Source organism: Taudactylus pleione, unplaced genomic scaffold (genome assembly GCF_031769625.1).
Source record: "Taudactylus pleione unplaced genomic scaffold, aTauple2 ptg000384l, whole genome shotgun sequence".
NCBI lineage: Eukaryota > Metazoa > Chordata > Amphibia > Anura > Myobatrachidae > Taudactylus > Taudactylus pleione.
The window spans coordinates 1,556,551-1,575,347 of record NW_028284785.1 but is presented as its reverse complement, the minus strand read 5'-3'; the positions used below and the strand labels follow the sequence as shown (position 1 = coordinate 1,575,347).

The 18,797-nt window shown below is 44.1% G+C and overlaps 1 protein-coding gene across 2 annotated transcripts in view; it reads right to left on the bottom strand.

Annotated features, from left to right (window-relative positions):
- The window catches only part of LOC148507792 (cell adhesion molecule CEACAM1-like), an 89,514-nt gene that overhangs the window by 32,222 nt on the left and 38,495 nt on the right, over positions 1 to 18,797 (bottom strand). For both annotated transcript variants that reach the window (XM_088445604.1, XM_088445605.1), the window contains exons 3-6: positions 13,527 to 13,802; positions 8,467 to 8,751; positions 7,223 to 7,516; positions 1,328 to 1,567 (exon numbers count right to left, since the gene is read on the bottom strand). In XM_088445604.1, coding sequence (XP_088301730.1) covers positions 1,328 to 1,567; positions 7,223 to 7,516; positions 8,467 to 8,751; positions 13,527 to 13,802 — 1,095 coding nt within the window. The remainder of the gene's footprint in view (positions 1 to 1,327; positions 1,568 to 7,222; positions 7,517 to 8,466; positions 8,752 to 13,526; positions 13,803 to 18,797) is intronic.

The window sequence follows — 18,797 nt, the reverse complement described above, 5'->3', positions numbered from 1 at the left end:
AGTGAAACTGGGACTGAGGTGAGTACTCGGCACCGGGGAGGGGGATGGGTCCGGGAGGTTGGATCAGAATACAGAGCACTGGCGGCTGGCTTATAAAAATATCACAAATTTACCATCTGGCCGCGGCTGCAGGGGGGCAGGTTGGCGAGCCCCTACAAGCTTCGGGCCCTTGGGCAACTGCCCAACAAGCCCAATGGAAGAGATGGCCCTGAATACGGATCTTTTGTCCGATTGTTGTTGATAGTTGAATTTACTTAGAGGACCTCATTCTGTGGTGCACACTGTTGTGACCACATTAGCGTATTTTGTTGTAGTTGTGTCTGCAACTTTATGCTAATACCAGTATAAGCCCTTCTCCTGGTGTACGGCTGAAGGTGCAAGGGCTGGGACACCCACTTTGTGCATCTTTATTTACTACAATCCCACCTGGTGTGTCTTTAGATGCAACTATCAGATACACCATCAAAACTTGCATCAACCACTTGATAGGGGCAGATTTTTCATCAGAGTATGGACTCTAATGTGAGCAATTAAGCTTCTGAGGGCCTTATTCAGAGATGGACGGTATTGTACAGCCACAAGGCAGCGGCTGTGGAATACCATCCAACAAAATTTAAATACAGCAGGAGGTGTCTATAGCAAATAGATGCCTCCTGCATTGCATTTGCAATCCGAGTGCAGTGTCCGTAGATGCTGCCTGGGATCACCTTTGCAACCAGTGGTGATAGTTGCTCCTCTGGCCAAGCTTTGTAAGCCAAATCCTGGCAGCTAGCGAGGCCAAGAAATCTGCATCTACAGACACAGACCCTAGCCTCACAACTCCCGGAAAACAAGGACCACCCGCCCATGTTTACGGGAGCGGTGGCCACCCACTCCACCCCCCAAATGCCGCATCATGTGAATCATGTCTGGTACAAGTGTTAAGAGACTTTCGCACATGAGTAGTAGCAAAATGTCACTAAACTATGTGAACCCTGACAGAGCAATAGACAGAGATGGGGATGGGGTCTGACAGAGCAGGGGGTGGAGCAGCCGGTAGACTGAAGTCCCCTAGCATATGCCAGGACCCTTTACTAGTTAGTTTATTGCAGAGTTATAGGGACTGTGCAATATGTTTTATCTCATTGGTCACTACATAAACATTTCTAATTTATGGGTCAATGGTTATTTCAGATGACAGAAATTTTAATATTGAATTATGGATTACTTTTTTTCTTACTGACCGATCTTGTGCTATTGTAACATCACAGTCTTTGCAGGTGGCTCAGTGATATAAAGGAACAGTAACAGCTTCACAAATATAGTTATTGTTACGAATCTATCTCACCTAATGGCAATACACAGCTTGAGGTTCTCCCCAGCTGATCCCCGTTGCAGGTCAGATTTGATCCATGGACATTACTCTCTGAAGTCAAATTCCTGCTCACTTGGTTAAGTTTGGTCTCTGTTTTATTATCTAATATCATGGTCACATTGGCTGCAGGATGTCCTCCTGGCCAGGAGCAGGTAAGCTGGAGAGTCTGGGCATAAGCTTGTGGAAGACAACTAATGTTTCCTTCTGGGCGCCCTGTGAGATGAGAAAAATGAGAGGAAACAACAAGTATACATTACTGAGATTTCAATACTATTATTTGACCTACTGCAGCATTAAATAGCTGTGTCAGGGCTCCAGGCTGTGCATTGTACATTACATAGGAGGAACGAATAGAGCCCCTAAATGATATCTGCTGTCCTCCATCCATTTTACGGTAGCGTCAAACTGCTTATTTTTTCATCAGTGATTCTACCAATACAAATCACTATTTAAAATTGGCCACCCTCTGTTGTTAATCAGGGGTTGGGGCATAGGTGAAATCCAACATGTCGGATTTCCCTGATTTGATGATCATGGTCAAAATATGATCATGATCAGCAAATCAGTAATTTTTTACATTAATAATTTCACCAATTCCCCGTTGTATCGACGATCATTGATTACGCTGATCAACATTTCTGATTGGCAGTTCTGGTCGGATTGAGGAATCGGTGAAACGGCCGCCTGATGTATGGGGCCCTTTACACAACCATTATAGATGCTTGGAACCTCATAATTAATAAATATTAAACTGATTGTCTTGGTTTTAATGCCTCCTGTCTAGTGAAGTCTTCTCTGACCTGATGCCAGACCTTAATCTACTTCTCAACTGTGAACCTCAGGTGGTGGCTTTTGTGCATTGACTATACTACCTGAAGGTATGTGTACTCTCCTTATTCATGTCTCCAACTACCCCTTTCTTGTCCTATGTCCACTCATTCCATATCATTTACACTACTGTGCAGAACGGTGGCACTCGCACAGTTACTGCTGTAGAAAGAGCAATAAATGTAGACATTTCAGTTGTGTGAATTTCTTCTGAACCAATTTTCTATCTAGATGAGGACACGTGAGACTTTATATGCTGTTCTTTTGCCCCCTGGCTTTTGAGTTAGGGATACATTTACTAAGCATTGGGTTCACAGAACACACAATTATTTGCTGATTTTTCCTGCCATATTTAAAAGGGCAATAATAGTTAATGCAAAATCAGGCTTGTTTTGTATGACATTTCATTGCCCTTTTAAAAGTGACAAACAATCTGCAAAAATTGAGGGTTTTACAAATATACCGCTTTTCAGAATCTCCACTGAATAGAGCTTAATCCCACTCCAGCATCACAGGTTAATGCCAATTCCCAATTGTGTTTTTCTATCAATGTCCCCTCCACTATTCTTACCATCGGTTCCCTTTCATTACTGACACAAATACAGATCATGAGAAAGGGGCTTTCCTCTTGAGGGGCCAATCCTCTAGGCGACCTGAAAAACTGAACGGCTAGCGTTCAGACCTTCAGGTCGCCGAGGTGCGGTGCCTGCACTGAACGGCATTCACTGAACGTTGAAATCAGTGCAGGAGCCTGACCTCCTACCTCTGAACATGCCGAACCTGACAAGTGTCATCAGGTTCACGGGCATGTTCAGTAGATAGTCGGGGTCGGCAAGGACCCAGCGTGCACACGCATCGCTGGTCCTTGCCGGCTATCCATTACACGACTTTCTGTACGATGCAAAAAAGATTGTTCACAAAGTCGTGTAATGGATAGGCCCCTTTACACTAATTTACATGTTGGTCACTATATTTATGCACTGCAATCTTTATCCTGTGCAGAATCTCCCTGTTGTTTTGTACATAAATACCACAGGTTCTGTAGCTATTAAAATAATTAAAAACTGCACAAGACCTCTTATTATATTAACCACCTTCCACAAATGTTTCTCTTTTACTAATTGTAGTGATTGGGTAGAACCAGAATCATGAAACTGTCCCAACTATTAAACCACATTCAGACTTTGGGCCTGATTCAGAGCCACTCATAAGCGGGCGCTCGTTCGCTCCGAGCGATGTTCGCACAACTGCGCATGCGTAAGGGTCGTAATGCGCATGCGCAAAACAGTCATTGCGGTCGGAAATCGTCCGCTTGTAAAACAGCGAGGGGCTGCTAATTTGATTGACAGAATGTACCGTTTGTGGGTGGTAACAGGGGAAGGTGCTTGAAAACGGGGGAGTGGAGATCTGAACGCAGGCGTGCCTAACGGTCAAAAGGGCGTTTAATGGGAATGCATAATTAGTAAAGGAGCGTCATTGACCACGTCACTTGGTTGTCTTTTAGCCTGAACTGCTCGCTGTATTAGGGGAAAGAAAATCCTACCACAAGCACTGCGAGCAGTTCAGATGCCTTTCAATGTTCCTGATTAATCTAATAAATACTGGAGATGACGTGTGATGCGAACGGCAAAGGGGCGTCTTTACAAAATAGCGAGCGCATTTTTTGTACGCTCGCTCATACATAGAGGTGTCAACACACTGCAAAGAGCGAGCGCTCAATTTAAATATCCGGCATCTTTTTTACAACGAGCGTCCGCTAATAGCGTCTGGCTCTGAATCAGGCCCTTTGGGCGGTGTTCAATTAGTTTCGCACACGCAATAAAGTTTCGCCTGCTGCACTTTTCGCCAACATCGCGTGTTTTGGCCGCAAAAGCTTTTCGTACGCTTCCCCACTAATCACCGTATTCAATATCAAAAGACGCGAAAATGCCACCCGGCAAATGTGAAACAGGCGAAAAGTGCTGTAAGAATTGGGGAAATCAGCCTGATACCCCCCCAAAAGATGCACTAACATTGGGTATCAATATAGATGTACCTGAATAGCCCTAATAAAGCTTTTTGGGTACTTAAGTTGTGTCAATAACTTCTAATTAGCGTCTTTACACAAGTGGTGAAGAATGACATAAAGCAGTATCTTTTGGTGAAAATAAGTAGTCCTGTCAAGTATTTGAAAATGGGTGCTAGCATGGTTTAAATTCACTAAACTGAGGTGGAAAAAAATTTGAAAAACGCACCTGAAGCAAACACCTGCAATCAAAAAAACACCTCACCCATACTTGCAGACCCCCAAAAAGTATATTTCGCTACTTTTTATGTTTGTACCCCCACTTTGCACTTTTTCACCCCCATTTTCAAAGTACTTTTTTGGGGTGTTCCTCACTTTTTTTATGCAGTTATCTATTGGGGGACTGTCCCAAGGGTGCTGAGTGGTTTCCCCACCTTTGCACCCCAAAATAAAAAAAATGCACCTCTTTTCTCCTGCTATTCAGAGGCATTGCGTTTTTGGAATTGATTACGGAGATACATTTTTGAAAATATTTGGAATTGATTACAGAGATAAATTTCCGACTGGCAAAAAGTCGCAATTGGCGATACTTTTTTGCGGATCTCTGCTTTTCGCGGTTAATTGTGTACGGGCCTTTGACAGTCTCTCAGAACATACAATGACAGCCATTCAAAGAGCTATAGGGGTAGATTTACTAAAGCTTCTAAAACAGACAAGTGGTGGTGTTACCCATAGCAACCAATCAGATTCTGTCCATCATTTCTCTATTGCATTCTAGAAAATGATAGGCAGAATCTGATTGGTTGCTATGGAAGTAACACTGCCACTTGTCTGTTTTAGAAGCTTTAGTAAATCTACCCCTAGAGTCCAATTTATCAACATTTTTATCATGTGATTTTACTTTCCAATTTAACAATAATCATGTGTATTGAAAATAAATAAAAAATCGAACTAATGTATTATTAGATATATGAAAGTTGTGGAAGAAGAGGCAAATTGAAAGAAACATGAAGCTCTGCGGGAACGACTGTTGCTTCACAATTCCTTGGAATGGTAATTTTGCTGATTGTATATACTACAGTATAAATACTATAGAGTTGGGGGAACAACATAATGCTCCGTGTTCCTTTTATAATGCTCTATGGTTATGGTGGGATAATGGAGTTCGAGGGGAAACAAATTTAATGGGAGGAATTTTACATGGAACATTTAATGAGAAATTCCGCCATAAAAATGTGTCAAATTCTGAGCCCAAATGAGGAATATGGAGAATCTTCTGGCAATAGGTGCTGAAAATGTTACTTTTTACATAGTAACTATTTATGTAGTCTCTTTTTATATTTTTATGTGTAGAGGAATCTAGCTGAGTGGACCATATCCCAGCCAGCTTGGTTCTATCAGGTCCATCTAAAGCTGGGCATACACACTACAATTATTGGGACGATCCGCCCGGTATCCGTGGATTGTCCCGATAATTGTAGCGTCTGTGCGGGCGACTGAAGGTTAAAAATATTGCTCGGTCAGGCATGCCGGATTGTCCAGCATGCCCCTCCAATGCAATATTTGTGAGTTAAAATGTCGGCTGCATCGGGCAGTGTATGCCCAGCCGTGGCTGACAGACAGACAGACAAATGTCTCCTCCTCTGGGGGCGGAGCATAGATGTCTGGGCTAATACACAGTGAGATATCTCACAGTGTATGCCGCCGACATATGCGGGCTGACGGGCATTTTATCTGGACTTGTATGCCCAGCATTAAATACATGTTTTGATGTCTATCCCCTCACTCCTTTCCATTAGTTTAATGTATCTTATTACCTTCTCAAAGTTCACCAATAGCATTGTAAAAATAATCATCTACCTACTTTCTTTGTCATTCACAGTCTCTATACATTATTTTTATTTTTTAAATCTTAATCCTATTTACTACCGTAATTGAATGCCATTCACAAACCAGTATTCTGGTTCCACGTTCAATTATTTCCGCGTTCACTTCTTACTGTGCTCTTATTGTAACGCATTCTCATATTGCCGTTATAGGAACTTATCCTTTACACACCATGATACTGATGATTGAGTTCACAATCACTTCTACAGTATACTGCAAGACCTACTCTGAACTCCCTAACTTCCCTTACTTACATCATCTTACTAAACATACTCAAAATCTTATTTTATTATTTCTATTTAAGTCAACATAAACAAAAGTAAAAGGACACTTATGGAAATTGCACTTTATTTGAATAAAATCCATTCACTCTTTTTGTAGAGTCTAATTTGATAATGTTTCCCAGGGAGCAATACCTGAGGGTCTCACTATCACTACACCTAGTTCTAATGAGAAATCGTCATCCAACATTATTACTGTACATTCCATTATCAAATTATCTTGTACTAAGGAATTAAGGGGGAGATTTATCAAAGTTTGGACAGAGATACAGTGGAGAGAGATAAAGTTCCAACCAATCAGCTCCTAGCTCATTTATCTAGCACAGCCTGTAAAATGACAGAAGCTGATTGGTTAGTACTTTAGCTCTCTCTATTTTATGGGGGAGATGTACTAATCTTTGGAGGGAGATAAAGTGTAGATTGATAAAGTGAAAACCAATCAGCTCCTGCCATTTTTCAAAGCCTGTAAAGCAGTTAGGAGCTGATTGGTTGGCACTTTATCTCCCCTATATCTTTCTAAGCTTTAAATCTGCTCCTAATGCCCAAGAGAAAGATGTATCAAACTTTGGAGAGAGATTTAAAGTAGAGAGAGATAAAGTACTAACCAATCAGTTTTAACTGTCATTGTACAGGCTGTGCTAGAAAAATGAGTTACAAGCTGTTGGTTGGTGCTTTATGTCTCTCCAAAGTTTGAAATATCTCCCCCAAAGTCTCAACAATGCCTCAATTCTGCACCAAATGTCCAAAGTCAACCTGTAGTAGTAAAACCTAAACTTTATTAATGTATTCCAAATTACCACTATCAAATGCAAAAGCCAGACTAATTCTAAGTAGTATGCGCTTGTTCCAGCATAGAGTAATACTCACAAGCCAAGTCTAAGCTCAGCGCATCACTGATCTCACTGTTTGCCAAGTTAGATCCTGTACAAGTGAAAGGTCCATTGTCGTTCCTGGAGACAGGGCTGATGGAGAGATTGGAGGTAGGAGGAGAGCTCTCCTGTGTAATGGTATATGAAGGATGCTGGGATAATGGTTCTCCATTCAGTCTCCAAGAGAAGCTGACGTTTGAGCCATGAGCTGAGCAATACAGAGACACAGAATCCTCTCCCACCCAGAGCAATCCTGATGTGTCACTGCTCAGCGTCACCGCAGAGACTGGTGCTGCAAATACATAGGATAAGGTGGTAAAGCAGAAGAGTTAATGAACAAACATTATTAAATGGGGAAGTGTGTATCTGAAAACACATATGCCTCTATCCTTCTCCAGTAGTCCGCAATACGGTATGGCCTGCTTGTGCAGCCAATCCTGGCGGCGAGAATTAATAGATTTAAGATAAGGCAGGCATCAAATTGACATTTTTCGGAGACAATGGGGCATATGTACCAATGCTTGATGTGAGATAAAATTGTGAAATATATATCACCAACCAATCAACTCCAAACTATCATTTCTTAAACACAGCCTGCAAAATGGAAGATAGAAGCTGATTGGTTGGTGATATATATCTCACAATTTTATCTCACATCAAGCTTTGATACATAAGCCCCAATGTGCTTTATTTCTGTACATGAATATTTATGTATCAATGTGCTTATTTACATGTTATCATTGACACTTTGGTGTTTCTACATCTAATAGCAGTGCTATGAATTAAAGGCAATTCTACAAATCTATTTACATATAAGTTGATGTATATACAGTAGGCTATATTTAAAAATAGAAAAATAGAAATGTAGAATAGAGGGCACATTATTCCACTGTTTATATAATTCCTGGCTTTTATGGGTGTATACAAGCAATGGAGAAAACAATAAGATAATTTATTGGACTAAACATTGGCAAATTCCATATAATAAGGGTAACTGGGGCGGTAGCCAAGGGCTGTAAGGGGTTTCTGTTCCCTTTTATGATTTTAATATGTTATTGTAATACTTGTGTTAGCCTTTGTCTATGTGTGCAGGGAAGGGGCTTATGGTATATCATTGTATAGGCTATTATGTACAATGATGCATTTTTCCATACAGCAAACAGTGAACACTGTAGTCACAAAGGTGTCTTTTTTTTTATCTTCACTACTTAGTAGAAATCTTGACTTCCATGTATTACTTACAGGCCAGGTTGAGCGTTACACCATTGCTGGTACCGTTACTTATTGAGTTTGAAGCTGTGCAGGTGAAGGACCCATTATCTTTAGCAGAGACAGGGCTGATAATGAGGGTGGAGTTATTCTCGGTGAGATGGTATCGGGGGTCCTGATGCAGTGCTGCCCCCTTTAGGCTCCAGGAGAAGCTGACATTTGTACCATGAACTGAACAGTGCAGAGAAACTGAATCCATTCCTGGCCAGACCAGCAAATCTGATGTGTTACTGGTCAAGGTCACCCCAGAGACCGGCACTGGTAATGACAACACAAAGATCACATTACTGTATACAAAGAACAACATATTCAGAATTCTTACATCAAAAAAACACACAAGGAACTAAAAATACTCTGCAATAGATTTACTAAAGCTGCTAAAAATGAAAAGCGTTCGTGTTGCCCATAACGACTAAACAGATTCTAGCTATCATTTTCTAGAAAATTGCATCCTAGAAAATGGTAGTCAGAATCTGATTGGATCTGATTTGCCGACTTTCTGGCTGCTCCTTCCGGGAGGGAGCAGCCAGATCGGCAGGGCAGGGGGGGAGTGACCAGCAAAAGAAGGCATGGCCGGGTGGATGATTGCCGTTTGTGGGCGTGATGGGGGTGGGGTCACATGATTGTTTCATTTTGACCCTGCCCCTGCTACACAATGCCGATAATACAGGCATTGTGAAGCAGGGTATGGGGACAAAATGATGTGATTTAGCGTGAATCACGTCACTGCCCCCCCCTGATGCGGGGGTTAACAGTTAATCGGCAGGGGGGGTTTGTGGGGATCGGCAGCCGCCAGGGGGCTTGTCTGCCTTTCCGGGGGGTCGGGAGCTGCACCCAATTATCGGGAGGCTTCCGGCCGAAAGGGGAGGGTAGGCAATCCTGGACTGGATGCTATAGGCAGCACCACCACTTGTCTGTTTTAGAACCTTTGGTAACTCTACCGGTCTGTGTCATGCTTTTATATGGTCACAGAGCTGCTAGGTGACTTCTTATACAAATGAGCATCATGCCATGTATGTTTGATATGTATATCAAACATGAGCTGACAACATATTTTAACAATGCGTAACCACATACAGTATATTTATTGTATTTGTACAATATACGTCTAACTTCTAATTCTTTGTGTGCCTTACCTTGTCTAACAACAAATATAATGTGTTTATTCTGTGAATCCCAGTACATCCAGTTCTTTCAATGTTAAAAATATATATTACTTGTTCATTCCATATATAGTGAGTACAGTAATTTAATATTAAGTGTTTTATAGATCATATCAATTTGCCGGCTAAATCAGAGCTGCACACAAGGCACTACAAATACAGCTGTACTATATGCACAGAGATAAATGCAGATACTGTAGTAGCCTGTATTCAAAGCAGATAGCATCTATGCAGCCAGAATCTACCTGTCCCCCCCATACATCAGCTTGAGAATGCAGCCATTATCACTGTAAGTATGCATTTGGTATAGTTGGTGCAAGATATCAGTCTGATTCCAATGTAACAGGGGCGTATTTATAATGGGTGGTGGGTGTGCGGTGCACACGGGCCCCTGGGTCCAGGGGGGCCCACACCGCACACCCTCCACCCATACTTTTTAATACTTACCTCTACTAAGTCCCACATTGGCTGGAGCAGCGCTACACAAAACAACTGGAAAATGGTCGCTGCAACCATTTTCCCAGCGTTTTGCGCATGCGCAGTAAGGAAATAGCCAGGAAAATGGCTACCGCACCATTTTCCTGGAGATCTGCACATGCGCAGTAGACTGCGGACACAGAATGCATGGATGGGAAATGCACATGGGCCCGCTCCTCTCTTAATACGCCCCTGCTGCATACTCTCACCTGTGAATAGCTCATAATTCCATCTACATTCCCATGACATGCCAACAGCACCCTTATTCTACCTGCAAATGCCCTGTTTTCTCCTGGTTGATCACACTCAGCCATATGTAAGTAAGATGCCACTGAGACGCAATCAGCTTTGAATCTCCTGCAAATGTGCATGCCCAGCTGCAACACACACTGTAGAGATGTGCAGGAAAATTAGCGATGTGTCCTCATACATCATGGCTTCAGTTGCGCCAAACAGCCCTTCTCAGCGGCAGGTCTCAGGGCAACCCAGACGCTCTTAGCGATTTTCTCGCTCAAAATGTGCATCTTATTCTCATAAATAAAACAACTGGAAGTGACAAAACTACATTGCGACATTGCACTGATCACTTTGATATGCGACATTTGTGCTAGAGAAGCACAGTTCTGTTTCCCAGAAAACCGAACACACCTGAACTTTGGGGTCCGTATTCAGATCGAGTCCCAGCTCAGATCACTTTTGGGGTTCTGAGTAGAATAGAGTCCCGATGCATGTTCAAAAATTTTGGGATGTTTGGTGACACATGAATCGCCCCTTAAGTGGCGTAACTAGGTACTTGAAGGCCCCATAGCACATGCTTGTAAGGGCTCCTATGTACCACCCAATGGTGAAAAATATATATATAACACAAGTAACTTTGACAAGGAAGATGGGCCCCTCTAATCTCTGGACTCCATAGCAGCTGCACCCCTTGTACCTATGGCAGTTATGTCCATGCTGCATGATCAATCTATGGGGCCTATTTATCAAACCATAATTATCACATGTGATAATTATGGATTGAACTCGCTGCGAGTTCAAACTCATTTTAGGAGGTATTCATCATGCCTCCTCACCTAAACGATCACTTCCGAAAAACTGCTGTTTCTGCGAAGCAGTTTTTCAGAAGTGAGAGACTTTTCTCTTGTCCCTCTTCAGCTTGAAGACAAGTTGCGAAAAGAGACTGACCCCCTTCCTCCAACTAACTTTGACGGCGTCTTTCACCCCTCCCATCCTTGTGAAGCTGCCGGCTACCCCCACGGCCGCCCCATCGTCTGCTGAGAGTGAGACCTGCGATGCACTGACCCACAGCCGCCATAGGTCCCCCGCCGAGGCCCCTGGAGAGACCTACTCGGCTAAGTTGCTGCTGCCGGAGACTTGGCCCGCCTTCCCACCCGTCATACCAGATGTCCGCTGCAGGACCCCCGCAAGTCGCTGACCCCACTGCCTGCTGCAGTGCCCTCTCCAGGCCCTGGCTCACAGAAGGACTGCTCTGGGAGCTGGGAGGGAGCGTCAGGAAGGTAAGTGGACACAGCAGGGAGAGATCTTTTCAGATCCCTCTGCTGTATCGGATGCTGAACACCATCTCAGAGTGACGTTCAGCATCACTGTCAAGTTTCTGAAAAAAATGCTTTTTCGGAACTTGATGAATTTTATAATTTCTACATCCCCATACTATGGTATGGGGACTGTGGAAATTATCGATGCCCAATTGTAACCAGGAGATATCTTTGATGAGGGGTACTATTCAGTTAGGTGCAAGAATAGCAAAAATCCCACACCTGCTGAATTTTCCCACAGTTGCAGAATTTTTGCTATTCAATTAAGTGTAGGGATTTTAATTTTTTGAGTGGCGAGAGGTTTTTTTTCACCAGCCTCAGAGCATGACCTATTTTTCCTAAAATACATATTTTTAGGAAAAATTATCAGAAATTGCTCTGGGAACCCTGCGGCACCCCACTAATGACAAATTAAGCAATTGGAAGTTTACAATTAGCTTAGTCAGTACTCAGTAGTTACTCAACTTCCGAAGCAGTGTCTTCTTCCTCCAGGCTGTTGGGACCCGGTCCCCTGCAGCAGCGGTTTGTGTAACACCCCTTTTACACCAGAGCTAAAACCTGGGTTATTGCTGGGTCTACCCGGGTCGCAGCTCAGTGTAAAAGGGTTCCTGAAAAACAACCCGGGACAAGTGACCCTGTAATCCATACATGCCGACAATCAGCTCCAGCCATCCGGGAGGGAGCTGATTGTCGGCTAACAGCGGGGGGCGGGGCCGGCGAGTGACGTGACATTGGGGGCGGAGCTGTCCATTGCTGTCACATTGGGGGCGGAGCCGGGGCGGGCTGCGCGATCGTGTCATCGTGGCCCCACCCCCTCTTCACAATGCCGTTATTTTCAGCATTGTGAAGCAGGGGGCGGGGCCACAATGATGCGTTTCAGTGCGAATCGCATCACCCCCCACTGCGGGGGCTTCTAGTTTTTTCAGGGAGGAGAGTCGCAAGCTTCCAAGAGGCTTTCCTGCCTTTCCGGGGGCCGGGAGCAGCACCTGAAAATCAGGAGGCTCCCGGCCATATTGGGAGGGTAGGCAAGCCTGCTATAATCCAACCCAGATAGTTACCAGAGTTGGACCCAGGATGGACCTTAGCAATGGTGCAGTGTTAACAGCGCAACCCGGGTTATTTGACCTGCTTCATGTCTAAAATGAGCTGATTGGTGGTTGTGGAGCAGTCACCACCCACTTTTTATGACCTCACAAGTTTAACAGAGTTTTTGGTGGAAAAGAGGTATAGGTATGTTGTGTCAGTTTATGTATGTGTAAGTATGTGTGAGTGTGTGTGATTGTGTGTGAGCTATCAGTATGTGTGAGTGTCTGTGTGACCCCTATGTGTATGTGAACCCCCTGGAGGCAGCAGCAGGGAGAACTACATCTCCCAGCAGCCACCTCCCCTCCCGACAGCACCCTGGCTTCCCAGCAGCTCCCTTGACTTTCAGCAGTCCTATCCCCAGTGTAAAGATGTAGGGGAGATGAGCGGGAGTAGTGGAGATTTCCAGATATCACCAGACCGGTAAGTATTACTCTTTTTCTTTTCTTTTTTCGCACCGCAGGGTTTTTAGTACTGAAACCCCTCATTTTAAGTGCATTTTTAAAAAATTAAATACCACGTGTATTGAGAGTGTGTATACATGCTGTAATCCAAAATTGGGCGCGATGTCCACATGATCAATTTTGGTAAAAACTGCGCTCCCAATTGAATATGCCCTCATGTGTTTCCATTTTGTTGGTTGAAGCAGGCTGTCCCTTTAATAACTGCTATTGCAAAAGCTTAGTCCCATGTGTTATTTCCTTTTTATTTGTTTCATCCTATTTATTATGTCCCTCATTCATCAGACTCTTACCTATTATAAACATATACACAGGGTTACTGGTTCTGGTGCTGACCGGGTTCTGTATGGTGCAGGTGTAGGTCCCGGTGTCATTCCCTGTGATTGGCTGGAAAAACAGGAATGATCCCCTGCAGGTCACATGGGGCACAGAGCAGATGTCCTTCTGGCCCTGATAGAAAGTGTAATCAGTTACATTCTGATTGCCAGCGTCACAATGGAGGGTCACATTCTTGCCGGCAATAAGACCATCTGAAGCCGGGACCCTGAGAACTGGATCAGTGAGGATAGCTGAAACAAAACACAAAATAAAATCAGCGATGGTTTCTGATGTGCCTGTTTTAGTCTACTGATGTACATCTAATATATTTTTATAAACAAAACTTGGTATCTCCAGGTGACATTAAAGATCCATCAATAAAAGTCACCAACACATTTAGGGCCTGATTCACTATGGATCATAACTGCGATAGTATGCTAATCCATTGCAATCACTATCCCGTTGCAGCACTACACAAGGACGCCCACTTTACTTAGTACACATCTGTAATGTTTAGCAAGACTGCAAAACCATCGGTAAAATCGAGCCCCCATCGCAGCCTCACGCACACTTCTACAAGCTCTGACCTTACTTAGGTATTGCTAACTTCATCACGTGCTATGAGTACTCAGACTGTGTATGGCATCGCAGTGGATAATTATACACGCCCCTGCAATGGCGTCCGAACACACTGGCACACCTTAGTTTCGCAGACCACCCCCCGTCACCTCCCAAGAAAGGGAACTTCCTGTGAATCACTCTGCGATGGGTCTGCATAGTCACTGCGATCGCAGTCCCGATCACAGCGGCCGGTTTGCGCACGCACCCTGTAATGCATACGCATGCACAGAACAAAACAATCGCCCAATTGCATGTTTAATCGTAGTTGCATACGGTAGTGAATCAGCCCCTGAGTTTGTATGAAATTTTGCTTTAGTGGTGAATGTTTAAAGTTTTCCAACTTTGGGCCATATTCAATTAGACACAAAAAGCCGAGATCCGCCGAAAAGTATCGCCGATCACGGCTTTTCGAGTGTTGGAAACCTATCTCCGTATTCAATTCCAAATACTTTTCGCGTCCGCGGAAAGTCAATGCAATGTTATAGGCGGAAAAGATTCGCCTCTGAATAGCAGGATAAAAGAAGTGCATTTTTTAAATTTTGGGGTGCAAAAGTGGGGAAAGCACTCAGCACCCTTGGGACAGTCCCCCAATAGATAACTGCATAAGTAAAAAAAATAAAAAAGTGAGGAACACCCCAAAAAAGTACTTTCATTTTTGGGGCAAAAAAGTACAAAGTGGGGGGACAAGCATAAAAACTAGCAAACTAGACTTTTGGGGGGCCTGCAAGGATGGCTCAGGTGTTTTTATGATTGCAGCTGCCTGCAACAGGTGCGTTTTTCACGATTATTTTAACTTCACTATAGAGACTATAAAATATGCTAGCACCCATTTTCAAGTACCCCAAATTTGGCAGGACTACTTATTTTCACCCAAAAATACTGCTTTATACCATTCTTCACCACTTGTGCAAAGACACTAATATGAAGCTATTGAAACAACTTAAGTACCCCAAACAGTTTTATTAGGGCTATTCGGGCACATCTACATTGATCCCCAATGTTAGTGCACCTTTTTTGTAATTCAGGCTGATTTCCCCATTTCTGACAGCACTTTCCGCCTATTCCGACTTCGCGGCTTGCCACTTTTGCGTGGTTTGGAATTGAATAGAGCGAATAGCGGGGGCGCGCACGATAAGTTTCCGCATCCAAAACACGCGATGAAGGCAGAAGCACGGGCAGGTGAAACTTTATCGTGGACGCAAAACTAATTGAATACCGCCCTTTGTTGTCATATGTAAGATACAAAGAGGAGTAACAGCACAACTCTTCTGCAACTAAGGGTCTGATTCCGAGATTCACACAATGCGATATTTATACAGATCGAGCGATTGTTAGCCATTGTGCATGTGCAAATGCTACTTTGTGCACATGCAGCGATTGTATAGCACACAAGCTGCGAGACTGTCTGATCTGCATCGATGTCCCTGACGGTCACACTGTTGCACAAGCTCGGGTAAGCTTTTGAAGACATTAGGACATTAGACATTCATTAGGAGCCCACAACATACTGGGTAATACCATACAAGAAGTGAATGTTATTAAAAAAAATCACTGGAAATCTTTAATACATTCTTATGGAGACAAAAAAATGTAAGTCCAACATTTCAAGACTGTTGCTTGGTTACCCAATAGCTACATTACATGTATCTTCCCAAGATTAGATTTTTTATTCTTTTATTTTAAAGAGACCATTTAAAATGAAATTGGAGTAGTATCAGGTATTTGCTATTTACTAATCAGCATACTGTATTTCTAAACCTTCTCTCTACATTATGTTGAACATTCTGAATCTTTATATTTTATGTTCTCCTGTATACATGGAAGTATAATGGAGTGTGGTATAAAATATCTACATTCAGAATGTTGACATCAGAATGTCGAAATAGCCTGACTGTCGAAAATCAGAATGTTGACATGCAGGGCCATCTTAACATATAGGCACACTGGGCAGCTGCCCAGGGCCCCATGATTCTAGGGGCATTCGAGCAGGTGCGGGCTGGGCTGGGGAACATCTACACGGAGCGTTAGGCCACTCGCTCCATGCAAAGGGCAGCCGGCTGAGAGGTAGGCAGAGAAAGATGCTCCTCAGCCACTCTGTGAATTAAACACAATCAGAGCTGCCAGGCAGCATTCTCTATCTGCCTCCAAGCCTGGATTAAGGTGGGCACATTCCCCCTGGGGCCTCCTCTCTTAAGGACCCCCCATACTTTAATCACAGCTACAGTGCAGAGCAGGAAATGCACTGAGAGCTGGAGTCCATAATCTGCTTTACATCATGTTTTTTATGTTTAAACATTGATTTTGTTGAAAGTACCAATAAATATAAAGATTTCATTTTATTGAACGTTTACATTTTTATTCCTGTAAATGGTTGACTAGGGGCCCCAGTACACTGCATTGCCCAGGGCCTACAATGCTGTTAAGATGTGCCTGTCGACATGTACATAATGTTGACATTGCCAGTGTTGACATTCTGAATGTCGACAGTGGAGATGTGCGGATTGGTACTCCAGAAACCCTAAGCTACTGTACCCGAATTTCATGTATCCAGAAAGAACCTAGTTGCAATTCTAATCTACTGTGGAGATCCGGACAGATGTGAGTTATGGTTTTGATCATCCCGCGGTTCAGAATTTGGATTTGTTTTCTGCATTGGAAGGAAGTTGGGGCCTTGAGGGATTTTACCCTGTTTTTGCCCAGAACCGTGGAGACTGATTGGCTGTTGTACTCCTGGCAGGTTTTTTCAGGTTTTTAACTCAGGCCAAGTTGTCTCCCCCTCTTCCTTCATCCCTCCTCGAGTTGGCATACTATATTTTCCATTGTTTTATTAGGATAGTGCAGCAAGACCTAGGGATGTCTGTCATCCCTTGTTTGTGGGGCATTCCTTAGTGTACAGGGTTGGTCAATGCACTGTGTAGGCTGATTTTACCCTTCTGAGGTCAGTTGCACCAGCTGTGGAGGTGGAGACCCAATTGCATGATGTTTAGATGGGTGAAAGGCTCTGTAATGTGGTGGTTGGGGTGACACTATTGACGACCTCAAGAAGGGCGATTGGTTCTGCAAGGTCATTTGTGGTGAAACTATTGACTTGACACTGAGAAATGCAATTAGCCTTGTGGGTGTTGTTGTGGAGACACTATTGCTTGCCATAGTGAAGGGCACTTGGTCCTGCAAGTGTGGTTGTTGTGACTGTATTGACTTGCCATCAGGAAGAGCAATAAGCCCTGCAGGTGTGCTCTTGGTGACCCTGCTGTTGGGAAGGGCAGTTGACCCTGCATCTGTGTTTGTGGAGTCCCTATTTACTTGCATTTGAGTAGGACATTTGGCCCTGCAAGTGTGGCCATTGTGATTTGTTAGGATGGAGGGTTATGTGTGGGGAATTGCACATTTATTTCTCCATTCAGTCACTGCCAATATATTTGGACAGTCCGTCACCCTCCTGGGGAGGATCCCCATTCATATTTTTCTTGTGAGAATTGTTATGTTTTAGTGAGAGTTTGTTTGAGTTATGCTGGCAGTCTAAGCTCCAGGTCGGTGCCTTGCATGGTTGGAAAGAATGGCATTCTAGAGGTCAGTGAGTTTGTTTAATAGGTTTGCTCCCCTGTAATGTACCTGTAGGATGATTGCTCTACCAGCGTCAGAGACCTGGGTTTTCTAACTAGGCCTTGGGGTATTGGTTGTGGATTTGGTGACCTATTTATTTGCCTTTGAGATGGGCAATTGGTCCTGCAAGTATTTTGTTGTCACATGATTGTTGTCACAATGCGCCGGACACCATCTATTTCTTACCTGGTTCGGCATCATTGGAATCTCCGTCGGCGTCGGGGAGTCCCCGGCGCCCGCTGTTGTGACGTCCGCTCTGGGTCCACCTCACTGTGCGGCTACAAGAGCAGGCGACCGCGGCACTCCTGGGAGCCCGTGGGCCGACCTGCAGAGGAATTTAAGGTGACAGACGTGCCAAACGTGAAGTCACGTTTGGCATGAGATTTTAACTGCTCACAATAAGAATGAGTCTCTGGCACCAGACAGGTGCCAGAGTATAGGCTCCATTACCATACTCCAGCGTTCTTTTGTAAATCTGTTACCTGCTCCTGACCTTGGCTTTGCTTGTGACTCCGATTTTGTCTGACCCCTGGTCAGGGGCATAACTAGAACTTATTGGGCCCCATAGCAACATTTTTAAGGGGCCCCCCTAACTTAGGTCTTACACAATAACCACAGTAGTTCCCCTAAAACATTAAATGTCCACTGTAATGGTGCCCCTTATGCAATGCCCACTGAAATGGTACCAGTTACGCAGTGCCCCCAGTAGTGAGCCCCCTGTAGTTGCCCCCAGTTATGAGCCTCCTGTAGTGCTCCCAGTAGTGAACCACTTGTAATTGCCCCCAGTAGTGAACCCCTTGTAATTGCCCCCAGTAGTGAGCCCCTTGTAGCTGCTCCCAGTAGTGAGTCCCCTGTAATGCCCCCAGTAGTGAGCCCCTTGTAATTGCCCCCAGTAGTGAGCCCCTTGTAGCTGCTCCCAGTAGTGAGCCCCCTGTAAAGCCCCCAGTAGTGAGCCCCCTGTAGCTGCCCCCAGTCATGAGCCCCCTGTAGCTGCCCCCAGTAGTGAGATCCCAGTAGCTGCC